The 18,384-nt window shown below is 44.9% G+C and overlaps 1 protein-coding gene across 1 annotated transcript in view; it reads left to right on the top strand.

Moving 5' to 3' along the window:
- The window catches only part of LOC138569550 (kinesin-like protein KIF19), a 3,041,213-nt gene that overhangs the window by 1,180,698 nt on the left and 1,842,131 nt on the right, over window positions 1-18,384 (top strand). Inside the window, exon 8 of the mRNA XM_069647615.1 lies at window positions 9,549-9,743. Coding sequence (XP_069503716.1) covers window positions 9,549-9,743 — 195 coding nt within the window. The remainder of the gene's footprint in view (window positions 1-9,548; window positions 9,744-18,384) is intronic.

Raw genomic sequence — 18,384 nt, 5'->3', positions numbered from 1 at the left:
AACCTTCCCTCCCTTCCTCATGCCTTGATGGCATATTGTAACACTCTCCCTGAACTGCTGGCCAAACCTACTTCAAGTATTCCCCAATATTCCCCAAAGAATAGTTTATTAACAACTAAGATGAAGAGGAAGCAGGGAGCAGCAGTAAGTACTCCCAATAAGATCCAACATCAACTTCCCCAATATTACATAAGAAACAATATAATAACTGAGACGAGGAAGAGTTGGGGAACAGTGACGATTACCCCCAATGAAGTTCAATGTCAACATCGGACAAGAAACAGTAAAACAACTGAGACAACAAAGAGGTGAGGAGTAATGATGATTACTCCCCACTACAACCATGGGCAGCGGTCTAGTCGCTGGGAAAATACAATTGGCCTAACATGGTTTAAAACCATGCCAGGAAGAGAAGCATGGAGTTCTCCAGTTGACAGTCGAGCAAGGTATTGGCGCTGGCACAGGAGTCCAAACAGGTGCGAGAGGGCAGCCCGGTGAGCAACACACTTTGGAGAGGCTTGCAGAAACCAGTGCAGAACACAAGGAAGCAAGTCATGCTTCCTGAAGGCTGCAGAGATTGGGACGCCGTCCAGAGTACAGATGCCTACTTGAGATGCCGACAGCAGCAGGAAGAACCAAGGGAGTCGGCTCATCACGAGTCTGGCGGCCTGGGAAGCCAGGCGCCGGCAAATTGTTTGTCCCCATTTCCATAGAATCCTATGGGAGTGGGAACACTGGAGTACCAGCACTGATAGAAATGGTACCAGTGCTCCCTTGAAGAGTCCGCCTATCGTGGCCGCTGCGCCCGGCAGGGTCAGACCTGTTGGCTCTTCGGTCATGGCAGGCAGACACAGAGTTTGCTGATCCGGAAAAAAGGGTGCCAGGGAGTTTCTAGACCGGCAAATTTCTAATGAGGCCCATTGTGTGTTGAACTATGACGAAAGGTCTACTGAATTTTTGTAAAACTACCTGATTGAATGCATGAAAAGTTCCAAACATACTTTGTTGGCAATATGAGCAGATGAGAGTACTGAACCACATTATTGAAAATAACTGCATACAAGTTCTGGCAGGAGAGTATATCACTAGAAAAAAGGGGTGCCTGGTCAACCCTGGCCCTCCAGGCTATTAATAATACCAAAATCAACAAAGTGGACCAGTAGGATTAGGGAACGGAATAAATTATTACATTTATCTTTTTAACAAATACTAATAAATGTCACTCATTAGATTCAAATTCGTTTTATTATCCCCAGCATATAAAAAATACCAATTTAGTAAAAATCACATATCACAAAATATTTGTTACACCAAATCGACTCACTCTCAGTCATACCTACCATTCATTCAGTCTACAATTTTAAAATCATCTAAATCACAATTACATTTGTTAACCGCTTGGTCAACAGATTGCCTATTTCTATATGTAAAAGTCCTCACTTCAGTGGCAGATGGTCCTTTTTGTGTTTTAAACAGCTACACAGAATATATAGTCTACATATGTTTCAGTTGACTCATCGGACTTTACAAATTGGTCCTCTTGTTGACGCAACCTTCTTCAGGACTGTAAATGGGGATTTCTATCACAACCCTTCAACCGAGTAGGGTGAGTTTCAACACTCGCCAAGGCACCAAGCCAGCTTTTCCGCTATCCTTGTTGTGTTACTATACGAATGTCATATCTTTCACTAATAGTAGAGGATTTCTTCTCAGCCTGACAATTACTATTTCACATCTAGGTATCTAATTTGAGCCCATCTCTTGAGGGTCATCTTCATGTGTATTGCCACAGAGTGAGTCTCTCAATTTTGTTGATGGCACTGTTCAGGGCACAACCTTCAACATCTGGGGCACCTCCTTTACCTTGAGCACACTGGCCCTCATTACGACCCTGGCGGAAATCGCGGTGCAAAATGCACCTTGGAGCACGGCGGAAAGCTGCCGATACCGCCATGGGGGTTGGCGGATTTTCCGCCCCATTCCGACCTTGGCGGGGCGGTAAATCCCCAATCCCCATTTTACCCTTCCCCATTCCCATTTTTGCCCCATAGGGTATAATGGGAGTGGGGAAGGCGTTAATTACGCCACCGTAAAGTACGGTGGCGTAATTAACAACAAGGTCCCGTAGCGCCATGGATTTCTCCGCCCGGAAAAACCAGGCGGAGAAAGGCTCCATGGCGCTACGGGAACTCGTAGTAGGGCGGACGGGTCCGCCACGAATACCGCTGGCGTAAACCCACTCCGCCAGGGTCGTAATGAGGGCCACTGTGTCCCCGGCTGTCCTCTAGTTTACTTAGTCCATATCTCCTTTCATACGATCTTCAATGATGCCGATGTCGGAGGAGAGTATATCAGGCAAAGTCAAGTGTTGGAAACTAATGTATACAAGTCCTAGCACAAGAGTATACCAGAAAATGTAAAGTATTTGTCCTGGCAGGGAAATACACCAGAAAAAGTTAACTACATGAAAATAAGTGAAAGAGACTATATAAGTGAAAGAAAATAAGTGAAAGAGACTACATCCGTGATTATAGGCCGATCACAACGGTGCCTTTCCTACTTAAAATACTTGATAAAGTAGCATATCTTCAAATAAAAAAGTATCTTAAAACAAACCATCTTTTAGGTGCCCGCCAATCAGGCGTCAGGCCACAACATGGCACGGAAATGGCACTAATTGAACTAAAAACTCAAATTGATGAGCTTAAGGATAAAGGGAAAACTGCCTTGCTACTCCGCCTTTGACTTGGTGGACCATAAAGTTTTATGCAAACACCTTGCCGATGCGGCTCACTTTTCAAAGGACGCGATAGCTTGGGTCCAATCCTTCTTAAATAATAGGACCATGAGAGTCTTCTCTCCGTCAGCATCCGCAAACCCTATCCTGATAACTTGTGGCGTACCGTAAGGCTCCTGTGTCTCGCCAACAATGTACAATATATTCACAAAGCATTTGTTTGACAAATTGGACAGGCTGGGTGTCACCTACACTAATTGTGCAGATGACACCCAGATCCTCATACCCCTTTCGGGCGATTACAATAAGGACATGGCCCTTGTGAATAAAATGTACTTAATCATTCAGGCATGGATGGCAGCCCATTGCCTATCCCTGAATGACGATAAAACAGAGCTCCTGATACTTGGAACTGTCGCCAACCTGAAAAAACGTAGCACTAACTACACCGCCTTTCATATTGATGGGAACTTAATTAAGGTTGTAGAGGAAGTAAAAACCCTAGGTTTTTATCTTGATTCTGCATTAACCTTGAGTAAACAAGTCAATACTATGGCATCGGCAACAGCATACACCTGCAAGTTAAACAGGGCCTGCAGGCCATTCCTATCTAAAGCAAATTGCATCATCCTAGCTAACGCCCTCATACTCTCGAAATTGGATTACTGCAATGCCCTATACATAGGTGCGAGCAAGTACATTCTGACTAAAAATTAAATTTTATAGAATAATGCACTCAGAACTGCACTAAGTATTCCAAATAGAGAGCATATCCCAGAGCTAAGGAGACAAAACCACTGGATGTCCATTAATGAAAGAATCCTATTTAAAACAGTTTCCCTCACATTGAAATGCCTCAACAATGCTGCACCACCCTATCTAGCTGAGAGAATAGTCATGAAACCTACTTATTGCCCCACCAGAACTGCTAATTGCTTCTGCCTCGTCATACCCAGATTCAAGTTAAATAAATCTGAAGGAAGTAGCTTCCCTGTCAAGGCTGTACAGACCTGGAATGCACTCCCACTCTCCTTAAGAGTGGAACAATCCTTCCATAGCTTCAGATGCAATACCTAAACTGGCTGAGAACTAATGACAAGTGACCTCTGATGCATTCCATTACTGAATACTGTATCATGTAATATGGCTATTACTTTGTTGATAACGACCACCCAATGCCTCTCTGTATTTACCACGTATGTCTGTATCACTATGTCCTCTACTGTGTTCCTTGTCTTGTATTCCTATACTTTTATACTGTATTCTGTAATTTAAGCTTAAAGTAAACTTGTAACCCTTGCGCCCAGTTATCTAAGGGTTCAGTGCGCAATACAAATAAAGAAAACAAACAAACCTGACAAGAGAGGGCACCAGGCACAGTACAGTATCTGTGATAACCTGCTGTAGAAAGGAAATCTTAAGGAAGAGGCATGCCCTAGAGATTATGAACTGTTGTAAACCTGGAAAAGAACCTGGCAGGGGAGTATACCAGGTGACCAGCGAGTCTGGTACCCTCACCCAATTTCTGATACAATAGAAGGAGAATTTTCAGGAGGATTCATACCCTTAGGATTATAATCTTCTTTGAATGTGAAGAGAAACCTGGGGAAGGCAGCCATTTCCCTGGGAGTGGATAATAATACCAAAAGGAGATAGAACTTTCCTTTTGGGCCACAAGGAACCTGATTATTCTCTGTTTGAACATTTTGATAAAAAAGAAACCTGGGGAAAGGAGCTATCCCCTGCATCTGTGAACATTGACTGTCTGAACATTTTTGGTTGGATTTATACCTGTGTGTTGGATGTGAATATTTGCACATGTTGAGAGCAAGACACACAATATCCTCTGTTCGTTTTAGATTGTGAGGGCCAGAATAGAATTTCAGACACAGGATGTATTTTTGCTTTGGACAGACCAACTTGTTTTGGTTGAGGTAGGGAAACACCTCCTGCATTAGGGAAAGTGAGGCATTTTACAACCCCATTTTCATTTAATAAAAGTGTGTAACCCAAACAATAAGCCATCTCCAGGTTTTGGAGATGGCTTTGGGAGTTTGTTGCAAGAGGCCCCCCTTATATGAGTTAGCCAAATTTGAAGGAAACACATGTGGAGGCAAAGGCTTGGGTGGATCACTTTTCATCTTTCTACAGGGGAAACGTTGTCAAGACCACTTCTGCGCAGCAGGGTCCAGTGGTTTGCTTCTCCAAAAAGGAAGTGGAGGCTGCGATTAATTTACGAGCGCGTAATCGCACCCCAGGCCCAGATGCGGTTTCAGCAAACCTCTATAAAGTGGTGGCATATTTATGGGTGCCTTTGTTGGCAATTTGTTTCAACGCATTTCTCCAATTAGAGGAATACCCACACTCCTGGAAAAGCGCCATTATCTACCCCATTTTCAAGAAGGGTGATTGCAAGAGCCCTTTGGCCTACAGACCCATATCGGTTTTGGTCACTTCATTTAAACTCTTTGGGAGCACTGTATTGGGTTGCATCGAGGATTGGATCTCAATGCACTCAATGCTCTCTGATGTCCAATATGGTTTTACTATACACAATAGGTCACAACCTTCATTTTTTGTTATAAACGGGTCTGTGATATAGCAGGGTGATAATAATGTATTAAGCTAGAATCACAGGCTACCCCCTCCTCCTGTTCCTTATGGCTTAAGGCCACAACTAGCTCATACATGTTGATTCTTACATTCACGCACAATAAAAAGTCCCAGACGCGGGTGTCTTTTTCATACAAAACTTAAACTGATTTATTCACATGGACGCCTCCTATTTAGAGAGGGTTTTATCTAAATAAATCACATCAAAACCAATGCATAATGAAATGCATACTTTTGCTTTATCAATCAAGGGTTTGTGTAGCATAAGATCTTAACAAACAAATACTACAGATGTTCAAATAGTTAACGCGCATCTATAATCAGAGAGGACAATAGCAAAAAAAGAGGAACAGAACACCATGCTGCTATTTCCCTTACAATCCGGGACAGTGTATTTCTAAACAATCGTTCATCTATTATAGGTTCCTCGTGTGTGTAGAACCTTCTGCTGTCCTTTGTGTGACTCTTTTTTGCCTCTCTTAATCTCTATGGGATTATCAGTGTCCATTATTCCTATTAATCATTTCCCAAAAGGATGTAGAGATAGTGTTGTGTTGACACTCTGTGTTTCGGGGCCGTTACTCCAAGGATGACCCCCATCCCAGATAAGGTTTCCCCGTTTGTTTGCAGACGGCCTTTGTCAGGACAAAAAGTTAATTATTCTTCCACTTGTTGTAAATCTTCAAACCCAGATCTTGCCCAGATAACATGCACAGTAATCAGACAACACCACCACAGGCTTAGGTCCCATGCTGGTTTTGTATTCACACTTTCTATTAAAATTGAGCTAAATGTTCTTCCTACTGACCTTATTCAGTAGGCTTGACAAGGGAGGGCATTTCTTTTTAGTCGTTTTCACGTTCAGCGTTCTCTTCCTATGTAGAAATACATTTATTTAATGAGTAGGGCAGGGTACTCGTCATTGATTTTAGTACAAGTACCACATTACTTCAGAATGGGGCAGGTTAGTCATCATTGATACAAGTACCACATTAATTCAGAGTACACTTAATGAATAACATGCTGCAGACTCTTCTTCTGTCTTGTAGGTGCTTGGTGAGGTGGCTGTTTACATCGGGCACTGCGTCTGCCTCTTCAATGCTGTGCTAAAGTAGCCAATTGCAGATTAACAATCTTGCACAACCATCACAAGGCATCCCGCATGGTTTATGCCTGTGAAAACAACCCATGGCATTATTCTATTTGTTTTACCAAAATATTTGCATTTAGGACAGTCACACATTTTTATGTATTCAGTTCCTGACTGGGAGCCTCTAGGGCTCCATCTATACTTTGCTTTGGTTCTAAGACTTACAAGTCAATATCGTCGAGGAGCAGCGTTTGGCGTACCGTTCATTCATGATAATTGCAATGGAAACTAATGAAGGACAAATGTCTCGAACAATGGTCATTTTGTCATCAGGCATTCATGAATGTCATATATGCTATTGGTGTTTTTTCTCTTTTTTTGTGGCATATAATTTGAAAAAGGGGAGGTAGAAGAGGGGAAAAAGAAGGGGACACTTCAAATGTGGCCAATGTTTGGTGTGTGTGTGATAGATAATTTATAACACGCTTAATACCCAGAGGTTCTAAGCACGAACCAAGAGATCGAACCTGTGTTGCTCTGTGTCGTCTTGCTTCCAAGGCGAGCACGTTGTCCCTGATCTGCTCGTACACTGAACACCCTCTAGAGACTTATTAATGTGTATACAGATTTCATGACTGCGTTGGACTTGAAAATCAATACAATGAAGTCTGCTGTCATGGCCTGTGCTGATGGGCCGAGAAAGCAAATAGAAATATGTAAGATGTATAGCAATGGTTTTGTAATTTCTAGGGTAAAAGAGTTTGATTATTTGGGAATTCGGTTTTTGGAAAATTGGAAGGGCTCTGCCCATATACACAAACAAATAAGATGTGCCAGGCATTGGGGGTGGCGAGGGTGCCATATCGCTTTATGCAAATGTGCCAGGGGAAACCGCTTGACCTGATAATTAAAGCATATAATGCACAAACAAGGGCAGCAGCCAATTATGTAGCTTCAAACTGGGGGGTCCAAAAATGTTTCTTCGTCACAGACTATTTAAAATAAATGTTTTAAGAAAATATTAGGTTTGGCATGTTCGGCCCCAACCTTTGCGGTGCATGCCGAGCTGGGTGCGAATTATGGAGCAGATGAATGGTATCAGGCTCCCTTATCAGATTGGCTTAGTATCTGATCAAACCCTAGAACATTTGTAACACAAGAAATTATTCGAGCTCAAAGGTGTAGTGACGTTTGGAGAAAGATACCATGGCTGAAGTTTATTTCCCTTCGCACTACTCAGCGAATTGTCCCTAGCCTCTTTTTAACCAGGGGGAGAGGAATGCTTACAAAAGGAACTATTGCATTCTAAGCAAGGAGAGACCTGAATCAATGGCATTACCCAATTTGATCCATTCCAATTGATAGAATGGTAAACCTGGTCGAATTCGGCCAGTATCATTCGTTCGATTTAAACTGATCAAATTGGTTAATAACTACCAAACATGGGGAGGAGGTGTGCCCCTCGGTCCCCATGTTAGGTAGTGATGGCCTTTGGGGGTAGCAGAGCTGTCCCCTGCTTCCGGAAGATCGGAGGTGGGGGACAGGGAAAACAAAAGAAAAGGAGGAAAAGCGGACGCTGCGGCATCGGATCCGACCCTCGTAGGAGGGATGAAACTTATGCCACAGGGTCAGAAGAAAAGCAGACGTCCAAAAGGGGTCAAAGGACAGACAAATCACATACATCCGAATAAACAGGGCTCTCAATGGTCTCAAATCGAAAACATGCTATTGTGACCAAACTAGACTCTCTGCAACCTTACATGATCCACAGTAATAATCCAATATATCGCTGGGTTGTAACCAGAGCTAGATTTGATTTTCTGCTGCTGCTCGCCAACACAGCGAATTGGCAGGGTTGTGTGCAGGACTCAGAATGCCCTTGCTGCAATTCAGCAGCTGAAAGTCTCTTGCATTTTGTACTGCTCTGTCCGCACTATAGGGAACTGAGAAGACAAACTATTCTCTCGACATTGAAACAAGAGAAATGTACCCAATGTCGCTGGCACTAACATTTCTATTACTGCCAGAGTCACTTTGTGTTGCTTGGGCATTTCTGAACTATCTAAGGAGGGCCTGGAGTGCTAGGAAACGTTGTTTGGGGAATGTTGCTCCAAATGAGCAAATGAGTGGTAATGTTTGGCCAGTGTGTAGTTTATAGCCCTTATGATCCATGTGTTATTTATTGTATGAACTGATTTTTAATGTTGACTTCTTGCTGCTATTTTATCATGTGTTATGTTTACTGGATCTTGTCCGAATAAATACATTTTGTTGATGATGATTAATAAGTCATCTGTGTCCGTGTCTCATTCCTGGCTCGTCACAAGAGGTACACCTTTTTTTAGGCAAAAAGGAAAAAAAGAAAACAAACAGCAAACGCAGTCTCACCAGAGGATGGTAGCCGTTCCCACTAGTGGGCAATTTTAAAGAGCCCAAGGACTAGATTTTGGGGTGGACAAAAAACGATTTCCACTTTTTTGCACCATCCCCTCGAGCCGTTGCCCCTGTTATGAGACCCTCGGCAATGCCTCTGCCAACCTCTCTTTTCTTTCACCACATCAAATGACAGAAACTATTGCTCGATTTGGTGAACGTCAGTGTGTGCTGTCAGGTGGGAATAGCAAAGTTACTGCTCTCCCAGCTCAGGGCTGGTGGTAGACCCCGCCACAAACCTCCCAGGCTTTGGGCAACACAAAAGAATTCCCTTTGCCTTGTCACACACATGCGGCCGAACGGAGGCAATTTGGTATAGGAAATGCCTGGAAGGAGAGGGGGAGGGGGTCTGCTGCCTACTACAGCTCCAACCGGGCAGGTTACCCTCAGAAGCACCACCTGGCATTGTAAGTTATTTTGCTTGCTGAAGTACTCTGTACTCGTGCCAGATGAATTACCGCCTCTGGACTGCAGTGGTAGCCTGATAGCTAAAACAGGCTCTGAACCTGACTCCAACATGTCTCCAAACAAGACCCAAGACAATTGAAGCAAACAGGAAAGTAAATTAACCATATGTCCTCTTGGTGAAATGCCATTTGATTATAATGTTATGGGATCAGCTGATATCGCAATGCCTGCTTGGCTTTAAACGCATTTGTATTTTGTACAATTCAGATCATGCACCTCTTAAGTAAAGGAAACAAACAACGTACCCAAGAACCAACAGCTGCCAACAAGACGTCATCAAGGTCACATGCAATATTGCAGGTCACAGTGAAAATGAGGAACAGAGTAAAAGAGAACAACGAGGAAATGCGCATGGGAAGGCTGTTCATGATAGATCTGGCAGGGTCTGAAAGAGCGTCTCAGGTAGGCCTGAGTCTTATAGAGAGAAAACAACTCTCGTTTAGAAATTCTATGTGGTTATTGATTGATACAGCAGATAAACTGACAATGCATTGTTTGCCTTTTCCGCTTTCATTTTTATGTAAACATGTATCACAATAATGGAGGGACTTGTTTTACAAAGCTCAGTAATTACAATACATGTCAACCAATACATTAAGATGTTATTTAGTTTAACAATTGATAGAACTGTTTTAAGAGGATGAACAGATGGAAACCATGATGTCTGCAAACATGACCAAGTGATAGCTCCCCCGGCATTGGATTGGTCATAAATTCACATAATTTAAATATGTCCATGCCTGAAAAGGGGAAAGTATTCAACCCATTTGAGTATATGAAAGATACCAATGCTGGGGTACCACAGTTATAGTTAGGTATTTCATAGATTCAGATGCTTTGAATACTGTCATTGGGAATCTTATAGTCTGAGCTTGTTCATTCCAAGATCCTATCATATCTCCCTTAAGCCTCCTACGAGTCACAATCATTTTTGCTCAAGCAAAACCTCACAGTTCTCTTAGGAAAATGAGGCGACATCATTGGCATCCTCGCCTCACTATTCCCCCTGTTCCTTAAACAATCTGATTACTTGGATAGGTGATGAAGAAAAGGTAGTGGAATGTGGTATTGAATGTGGTACAGATGCAATATCCAAGACAGTGGTACATTTAGAAGTCTGGTATAGTATTCCATAACAATTGCAAGTATAGTGCTTTGATAGCACAGTGTGTGATGGGTAAACGGATGTTCATGTGAGCATGAAGTAATTTTTAAAGTTTTCAGTTTTGTGTTAAATAAGTTAACAGCAAGACAACAAGAGATTATATGAAGCTAATTGACAAATCAAATAACCAACCAAAAGAGTTCTTGTTATGTTAATATGTTAATAACTTTTATAAAACGCAACCTCCACCATTAAGGCATCATGACGCTAAAAAGAACTGGGAAAAGATAGAAACTAAAATAAACATCTTTGAAGATGGTATCGAAATATAAAAAGACCTTCTATCACGCGTAAAGAACGAGGGAGTTTGTTACACAGATCCGCTGCAGCCACTGAAAAGGCTCTCCCTCCCATCCGTGACCGTTTGAACCTGAATCAAAAACACATGCTCAGATATTAATGCTTGAGGGAGGATATACAGGCGAAACTTAGCCTGGAGGTATTCTGCGCCTGTGGCGTAAACGGCACAATGAACAATACAAAGGGCCTCATCACGAGTCTGGCGGTATCCCGGCAGTATCCGCCAGCGCAAATAGTGCTATCACTACTGGGTCCGGATCATGAGTACCGGTTGGGCGGTTATTGCCCATTCCCCATTGGGTCCATTGGACCCAATGGGGTTTTTATGGTGCTATTAGCGCCGGCGCAATTAGCGCCAGGCTAATAGCGCCCAAAACGGGCAGAAAGCAGGATTTTTACCTCCAGCAATAAGCTAGAGGTACAACTTCACACTTTCTGCCCAACCCATAATAGGTCAAGCCCTTAAATGCAGCAGTAATAGCGTTATTGCCACATTTAAGGGCTATACGGCTTTAAAGTCAATACGGCAGGCATTTGAAAGCCAATGAAGAGAGCGAAGAACTTGAGAAATTGAGGCACAAAAATGAGTGTTTGTGGCCACTCTAGTTCCAGAGCTCTGCAAACCTGCAAACGGTTCAAAAGGTTGCAAGGTTGAGCTAAAAAAATGAGGATTGCAATAATCCGTAATCCCAAAAATATAGGATGCAACCACCTTGAATAGTTAAACCAGATAATAAAGCATTTATTAATAAGTCTTAAAGACATCATTCAAGTTATGATGAGTATTAGTTGCAAAATACAAAGAACTTTAAATAATATAGAGGATAAGGCAAGACAAGACACAAGCAGGTACACAAGGGAATGTAGTGTTGTTAAAAAAAGAAATTCAATGGAGCATGTTTTCGGCCCTGGTAAAAGGGCTGTGGTGGGAATCAATAGTGTTAAAGCCTTGCGTAAGCCTTTTACACTATTGATACTCGCTTTGTCCTATTTTGGTTAATTTGTATGGTGAAGAGGAGGGGCGGAACCCAACTTGCGTTTCCGCCACTCCCTTGCTCTCTGCCATAAAAATTCTCCCAGCATTTGTGCCAGCATGCATTTTCATGTAGGTGCAAATACTGTGGATCCCTATGTGGTCTGCCGGCTTTACGCACCAGCAAAAAGTAGGCTGACACCCTACGGATCCATTGCGAACACTGCCGGCCATGGGTACATGGCAGGCAGCGTTGACTCAATTTGCACGGTGGAGTGCAAAGGTACAGGCAAAAGGCGGTGTACATGCTTGTACGTCACCTTTTGCCCTGCACTCTTCCATGCGAATGACCAACACTTGACGGGGGGGACACTCCTACGTCTATGTCTATATGAAGTAGGTCCCTGATGCTGAATTACCAGCAACACGAAATTGAGCCCCAATGTGTGACATTGAGGGCCTGATTCACAGAGTGTTTTCCAATTAGATTGGACCATTGTAAAATGCTTCTGTGAATCAGTCCCTTACTATTTATGCCCACATTTTTCATATTCAATGACCAATTCAGCACAGCATTTTTCAGTTCTAATAATGGGACAAACATAATTCTACAAAGATAGATTTTCAATATATTGGGCCTCATCACAAGTCCAGCGGTAATCGAGTGCAATTACCTCTGGGTGCTAATAGCATTACCATTGGGTCCTGCAGTGAAATTAGCGCTGCATCACAAATGGCGTGAATTCTCCCCCTACTCCGGTGGTAATGCTATTAGCGCCCGGCGGTAACTGCGCCGAAGTAAGGGCCACTGCTGATAAATCGGCGCTAATAGCACTACCACAGGCGCTATTAGCGCTGGCGCACTTTGCGCCAGAGCAAATCGAATCACTGCCGGATCGGGAAGCATCGCAGTGACCATTTTGAAAAATACAATCCATTAAATATCTCCACTTCCTGCAGCCATTCAGTCCTGGTAAGCAGCAAAAATGTCTCAGGAGAGGATAAGAAGCAAGGTGGCCAAAAAGCATGTTTGAAAACCAAATTTTAGCGCGAGGGAGCTGGTGGTCCTCACAGCGCAGGACAGCCATTTGGAATTCCATCTCCTAGAAGGTGACAGCAATATCGAACATATCACGTGACGGAAAGGACTGCTGCAAGTGGTTGAATGACCTGAGGGTCAAGGTGCGGGCGCTGCTGTCTCAACACCACCAGGAGGGCCTGGCGACGGGAGGAGGCACTGTAGAGCCACTGGTTCTCACCGCCTGGGAGAAGAAATGTAGCACAGTGCTGGAACTTGAAGGGATAGAGGGCGTTAGTAGTGTTGAGGCAGGTGCCAGCAGCCAGGAGGCAGGAGGTGAGTGGACCCCACGCCCCAACACAAATGCATGCACAAATGGCATCCCAGCATAAGATGCCCAAGTGGACAAGGACACAAGTCAGCAGACCCAGAAGCTGGGCAAGCCAACAGCGCAGAGTGACGGGGTGGCACATCAGCCACCCTCCACATCAGCCATGGGGCAGGTCTTCATGGGTACCCCTGAGCCTCACAGCAGCAGGAAGGCCAGGCAAGTGAACCATTGAGGTACGTGAGTGGCCACAACAGTTTTCAGCAGTCACAACAGCATGTTGCGGCCCCAGTAGGCCTGCCCTATGTCGGCATGGCAGACACACAGGGTAGTACACGTCCCACACACTGACATGTGTCCAACTTGCCAATCACCGTGCACCACAGTGCCCTATAGAGCCATGACAATGCCATGGACTAAACCACCCCCCTGCACCATGTGAGTGCCACCCGGGGAGGGGATGTGGGGCCAGGAAGCAACATAAGCATGCATGCCAGATGTATGCTGCCACAGCATGGACACCCTGGCTTACCCATGTGTGGGTACGCACAGACCAAAGACCAACAGGCGATGGATCACACACCCAGCATTACAAGCAACCCCATGACGCTGGGCCCACATGCATCTTCCCATGACCAACCGTGCCCATTTGCCCATATGTGTGGGGTCACACTCTACCATAGCAATTGTGCCTTGCAGGCCAACACACGTGGAGGAACCATACCTGATACAAAATGTTGTTTAACTAGAGTGCACTACTTATATTTATATGCTTCAAATTATTATGAATAAACTCAATCGATCATTTGATTTCTGGTGCTCTGGGTCCAACCCTCGCCACAGAGGGAAAAATAAACAACCAACGCAATTCACCAGACTAACTGTTGCATAACCAAGTCACTCTCTAGAATGGACAAAAACTGTGACCAAATTCGGTATCATGGTCAAAAATTATTTATTGATAGAAAAAAAGAATAAATATATCATTCTTTCATACAAATCAAACTGAAACTTAATACATTCTATCTCAACATAGAACAGTTTTCCAAAGCGTAAAGTTAAACCTAAGTTGGTTTATAACTCCTCTATTCCTTCTATGAAAGCGTTTTCATCAAGCAATCACATTTGATGAGAAGTTCATGATAAATGTCAAACGCATTGTTGCGGTCACATGACCCGGACGTCAAAGTCACAATTCAACGTGATTGTGGTTCAATCACGTAATGTGTTGATTCTGTGTATTGCTGAATCATGAAGTTCTGTCCAATGCACGATACGGCAACTGGGGGGCAGCTGTAAAACACAGCCTCTCGTCTCGCGATCACGCTGGCATAGCTCTCAACTATTTGTGTTGCAAAGGCGGGTGAAACCACCCGATTTTGTTTTTGGCGGGTGAGGAGCCCATTGGAATGCATGGGCGTGCAGGAGGCTTGGCGGGTGAGTCAGCCCTTTACAAGGCGGGTGACACCCGCCAAAAGCGTGTGAGTTGAGAGCTATGCGCTGGACCATGACTTTGACGTCCGGGTCACGTGACTGCAACAATGCGAGTCCAAAAGCTGACACAGTGCACATCATCCTATTGGATGGGGAAGCGCCTGCTTGGGTCCGCCCACGCATTCGGTAATTTAGAAGAAGAAGGGAGACTGTTTTGTCAGCCATTTCCCTGTGCCCATGTCGTGCATCTTATCAGAAAGAAGAAAAGATAACGCTAAGAACACTTTACATGATTGATTTGCATTATGCATTCTTTAACTCGTAATGAATGGGGCCTTAATGTATACTGAAGCTGTTTCACATATATTACAGCTATAACAGAAGAGAGTGGAGTTGAACTGGACCTAAAAGGTGGCCATATCGCTTATACTCTACATACCAAACTTCAATTACTGGGTTAGTGCATTTAAGATATCAAGTCTACGAATATGTGCATGTCTTGTAAAATATGACGTTATTTACATCAAGAGAGACATTAGATGCATATGTCTTGCAGCTTGAACTGGTGAACGCACCCTGTGAGTTGATCAAGGGACCGGATAGAATCATCAGATAGGTTAGTACACCATCATAGGTGTCACTAATTATTGATATTTAACCAATTAACACATTGCCCTTATTGACACTTTTTCTTTTATCTCTACACCCCATAGAGTTTACAACATCAGATTACAGTTACACCTGAAGAAGGGGCACCAAGTCCCGAAACGCGTAGTGTGGTGTCTACAAGGAGCTCCACAATAGGGAGACTTGGTTTTGCCTGTGTGGTTCTGCTTACATATGACACAAAGCGGTGTCTGATTTATATCAAAATATGTGTTGAATTCACAACATTTATTGTGAACGTATCATCAAATGTGATTGCTTGATGAAAACTCTTCCATAGAAGGAATAGAGAGGAGTTATAAACCGACTTAGGTTTAAGTTAACGGTTTGGAAAATTGTTCTATGTTGAGATAGAATGTATTAAGTTTCAGTTTGATTAATTATGTGTGAAAGAATGATTTATACTTTCTTTTTTTCCATCAATAAATACTTTTTGACCATGATACAGAATTTGATCACAGTTTTTGACCATTCTAGAGAGTGACTGGGTTATTCATCAGTTAGTCTGGTAAATTGTGTTGGTTGAACCATACCTGATAACATTTCATATGTCCCCTACAGGCACTGGTGCATCAGTCTGCAAAGGCCCACATGGCCCACACCAAGGAGGATGTCCCAGCGCATAACACCGCACCAGATCAGGGCCAAGCCAATGCCCACACCACAGGCCACCAGGAGCAATGCAGTGCACAGTGCACCCACCCCTGCAGCCGGGGCAACTGAGTAGTTAGCTACAGGGGGACACCAGCCCGGTGCTATCACCTGCCGAAGGGCCACACACACTTGAGAGCCCTCCACACTGCCAGTGGCAATGCTCCCCAGAGAGCCCCCCACGCCACCAGAGACAACACTCTCCAGAGAGCCCTCCACGCTGCCAGTGCGCACAGACACCAGATCCAGATGTGGATACTCCCATATATGGCTTGCCTGCATACAGCCTTTGGCTAGTTCAGAGCCACTCACCCCCACAGTAAACTAAAATACGTAGCATGCTGTTGCAGAGGCTCAAGGACATGGAGCGCAGACAGCACGATATGGAGGAGATTGGCTGCACTGACACCGCACACCTGCAGGCCATCAGAACAGCATCCAGGGGGCTACCCGCAGGGTTGTGCGTGCTATGAAGCGGATCAGGGCCAAGACAAAAGCCAACACATCCGCCCTTACACTGCACGCCCAACATGTCAGGGAAATGACAGAAGGCATCTCTGCAGTGGCAGAGGCCATCCGTCAGAGTCCAGAGGTGCAACAGCAGCAAAACCTGGGGGCAGGCTCCGTCCCATCCATGTCATACACACCCGAAGAGGGGTCACAGCGGTGGCAGTCAGTGGGCCTCATTAGGACTCCGGCGCTAAACCATGGTGCTATTAGCACCATGGTCCATGCCGGAGTCCGCCATGGCAGAATGGGGAATTACCACCCCATTCCGAGGTTGGTGGGGCGGTAATTCCCCCATGCTGCCATGGCCCTCCCCCATTCTCATTTTTGCTCCATAGGGCTCAATGGGAATGGGGAAGGCGCTAATTACGGTACCGCAAATTGCGGTACCGTAATTAGCACCAAGGTCCCTTTGCGGGTCCCTACTTTAACGGCTGGTAAAACCAGCCGTTAAGGTCGGGTCCCGCAAAGGGACCTCGTAATAAGGTGCTAAGTGTTTAACGGCGCCGTAAAAGGCTGCGGCGCCGTTAAACACTTAGCGCCTGGGTCATAATGAGGCCCAGTGTCTTCTGTGCCCAAAATCACCAGGAGCTGTCAATGGGGTGGGGGGAGAGGCCACGGTTGTGAAAGACTCTGGGACACTGATTGCCATGAGTGGCCATGCTGGGGTGTTGGTGGTGAGAGGGGGAGGAGGTATAGTGTAATGGGGTGTTGGTTGTGGGAGGGGGAGGAGGTATAGTGCAATGGGGTGTTGGTGGTGGGAGGGGGTACAGTGTGATGGGGTTTTGGTAGTGGGAGGGGATAGTTTGATGTGTTGGTGGTGGGAGGGGGAGGAGGGATAGTTGCAGCACTTCACTCCATAAAAACGTTAAAATCCATCGATGCAAGCACATTCATGATTGTGTCTTTGTCATGTTTATTGATAAGGGTGATGCTACACAGTGGTGCATGGCTTGTGCCATGTGACAATGTCAAAAAAATGGTCTATTAGTCCCTGGCATGCCATTCTCCCATCTCTCACATCATCTCTGGCAATGTGTGCATTTGCCTCTGCCACAGGCACTGCATCCTCATCCTCTGGGGGTGGCATGTCCACGTCATGGGGTAGCAGAACATTTCTCTTCATGCAGATATTGTGCAGCATTGCACACACAAGCACAATTTTGCCAATGGTCTCTGGAGTGTACATCAGGGCTCAACTGGTACGGTTGAGGCAGTAGAAACGTACCTTCAGCAGGCCAAAGGTACGCCCGATGCACACACGGGTCCTGCTTTGAGTGTAGTTGTAGGTATTCTAATGCAGTATTTGTGGATCACGCGCAGGGGTCATTAGCCAAGGCAGCTGTGGGTATTCGGAGTCACCTGCATGGGTGGAGGTACAGGCATTAGTCATGGTGTAAGATGTGGGGGTGGATTTACACAATATCAGGTCAATGAACTACTTGGGCATGCAGATGGGCCTTCATTTCACGGCATGTGTCTATTCTACGTCTGTGTATGCAGTGTCACTCATGCCATGCATTGTTTGTGCTTCGCATGCACCCTGTTGCCTTTCAGCATATATTACGTACGGTGTCTCTCTGCGACATGTGTAGCAGACATGGTGGCTGTCATGTGGCTGTGTATTTCCACCGTGCATGTGGCATGCTGGGTTCACCATGGACGCTCCCTCTGCACCTGTTGGGAAAGGGTGGGCATTGTGGGCTGACTGCATATGGGTGCATGGCTGTTGCACTGGCAGGGATGTTGTGCTGTGGGGCATTTTGGCCATTTGTCTGCATTGCTTTGATGGGTACATGTTGCATTGTGGTACCTGTAGTCATGTTGGTGAATTTGGTTGAATCTGTATGTGTACTATTGCTTCTCCATGCAGGTAAGTCAGACATCTGCTGTGCATGCTCTCTGGTCTGTGCTGTGACATTGGTGCGGGAGATGGTCGAGTGCAGATTTTGCATTTGCTTGTCATGCCATCCTTTGTGTGGTCATTTAACGCCCCTCCCT

Source organism: Ambystoma mexicanum, chromosome 2q, assembly GCF_040938575.1.
Source record: "Ambystoma mexicanum isolate Mex_15411 chromosome 2q, UKY_AmexF1_1, whole genome shotgun sequence".
Classification (NCBI taxonomy): Eukaryota; Metazoa; Chordata; class Amphibia; order Caudata; family Ambystomatidae; genus Ambystoma; species Ambystoma mexicanum.
Note: the sequence above shows the minus strand (reverse complement) of the source record. Positions and strands in the feature narration are given on the sequence as shown.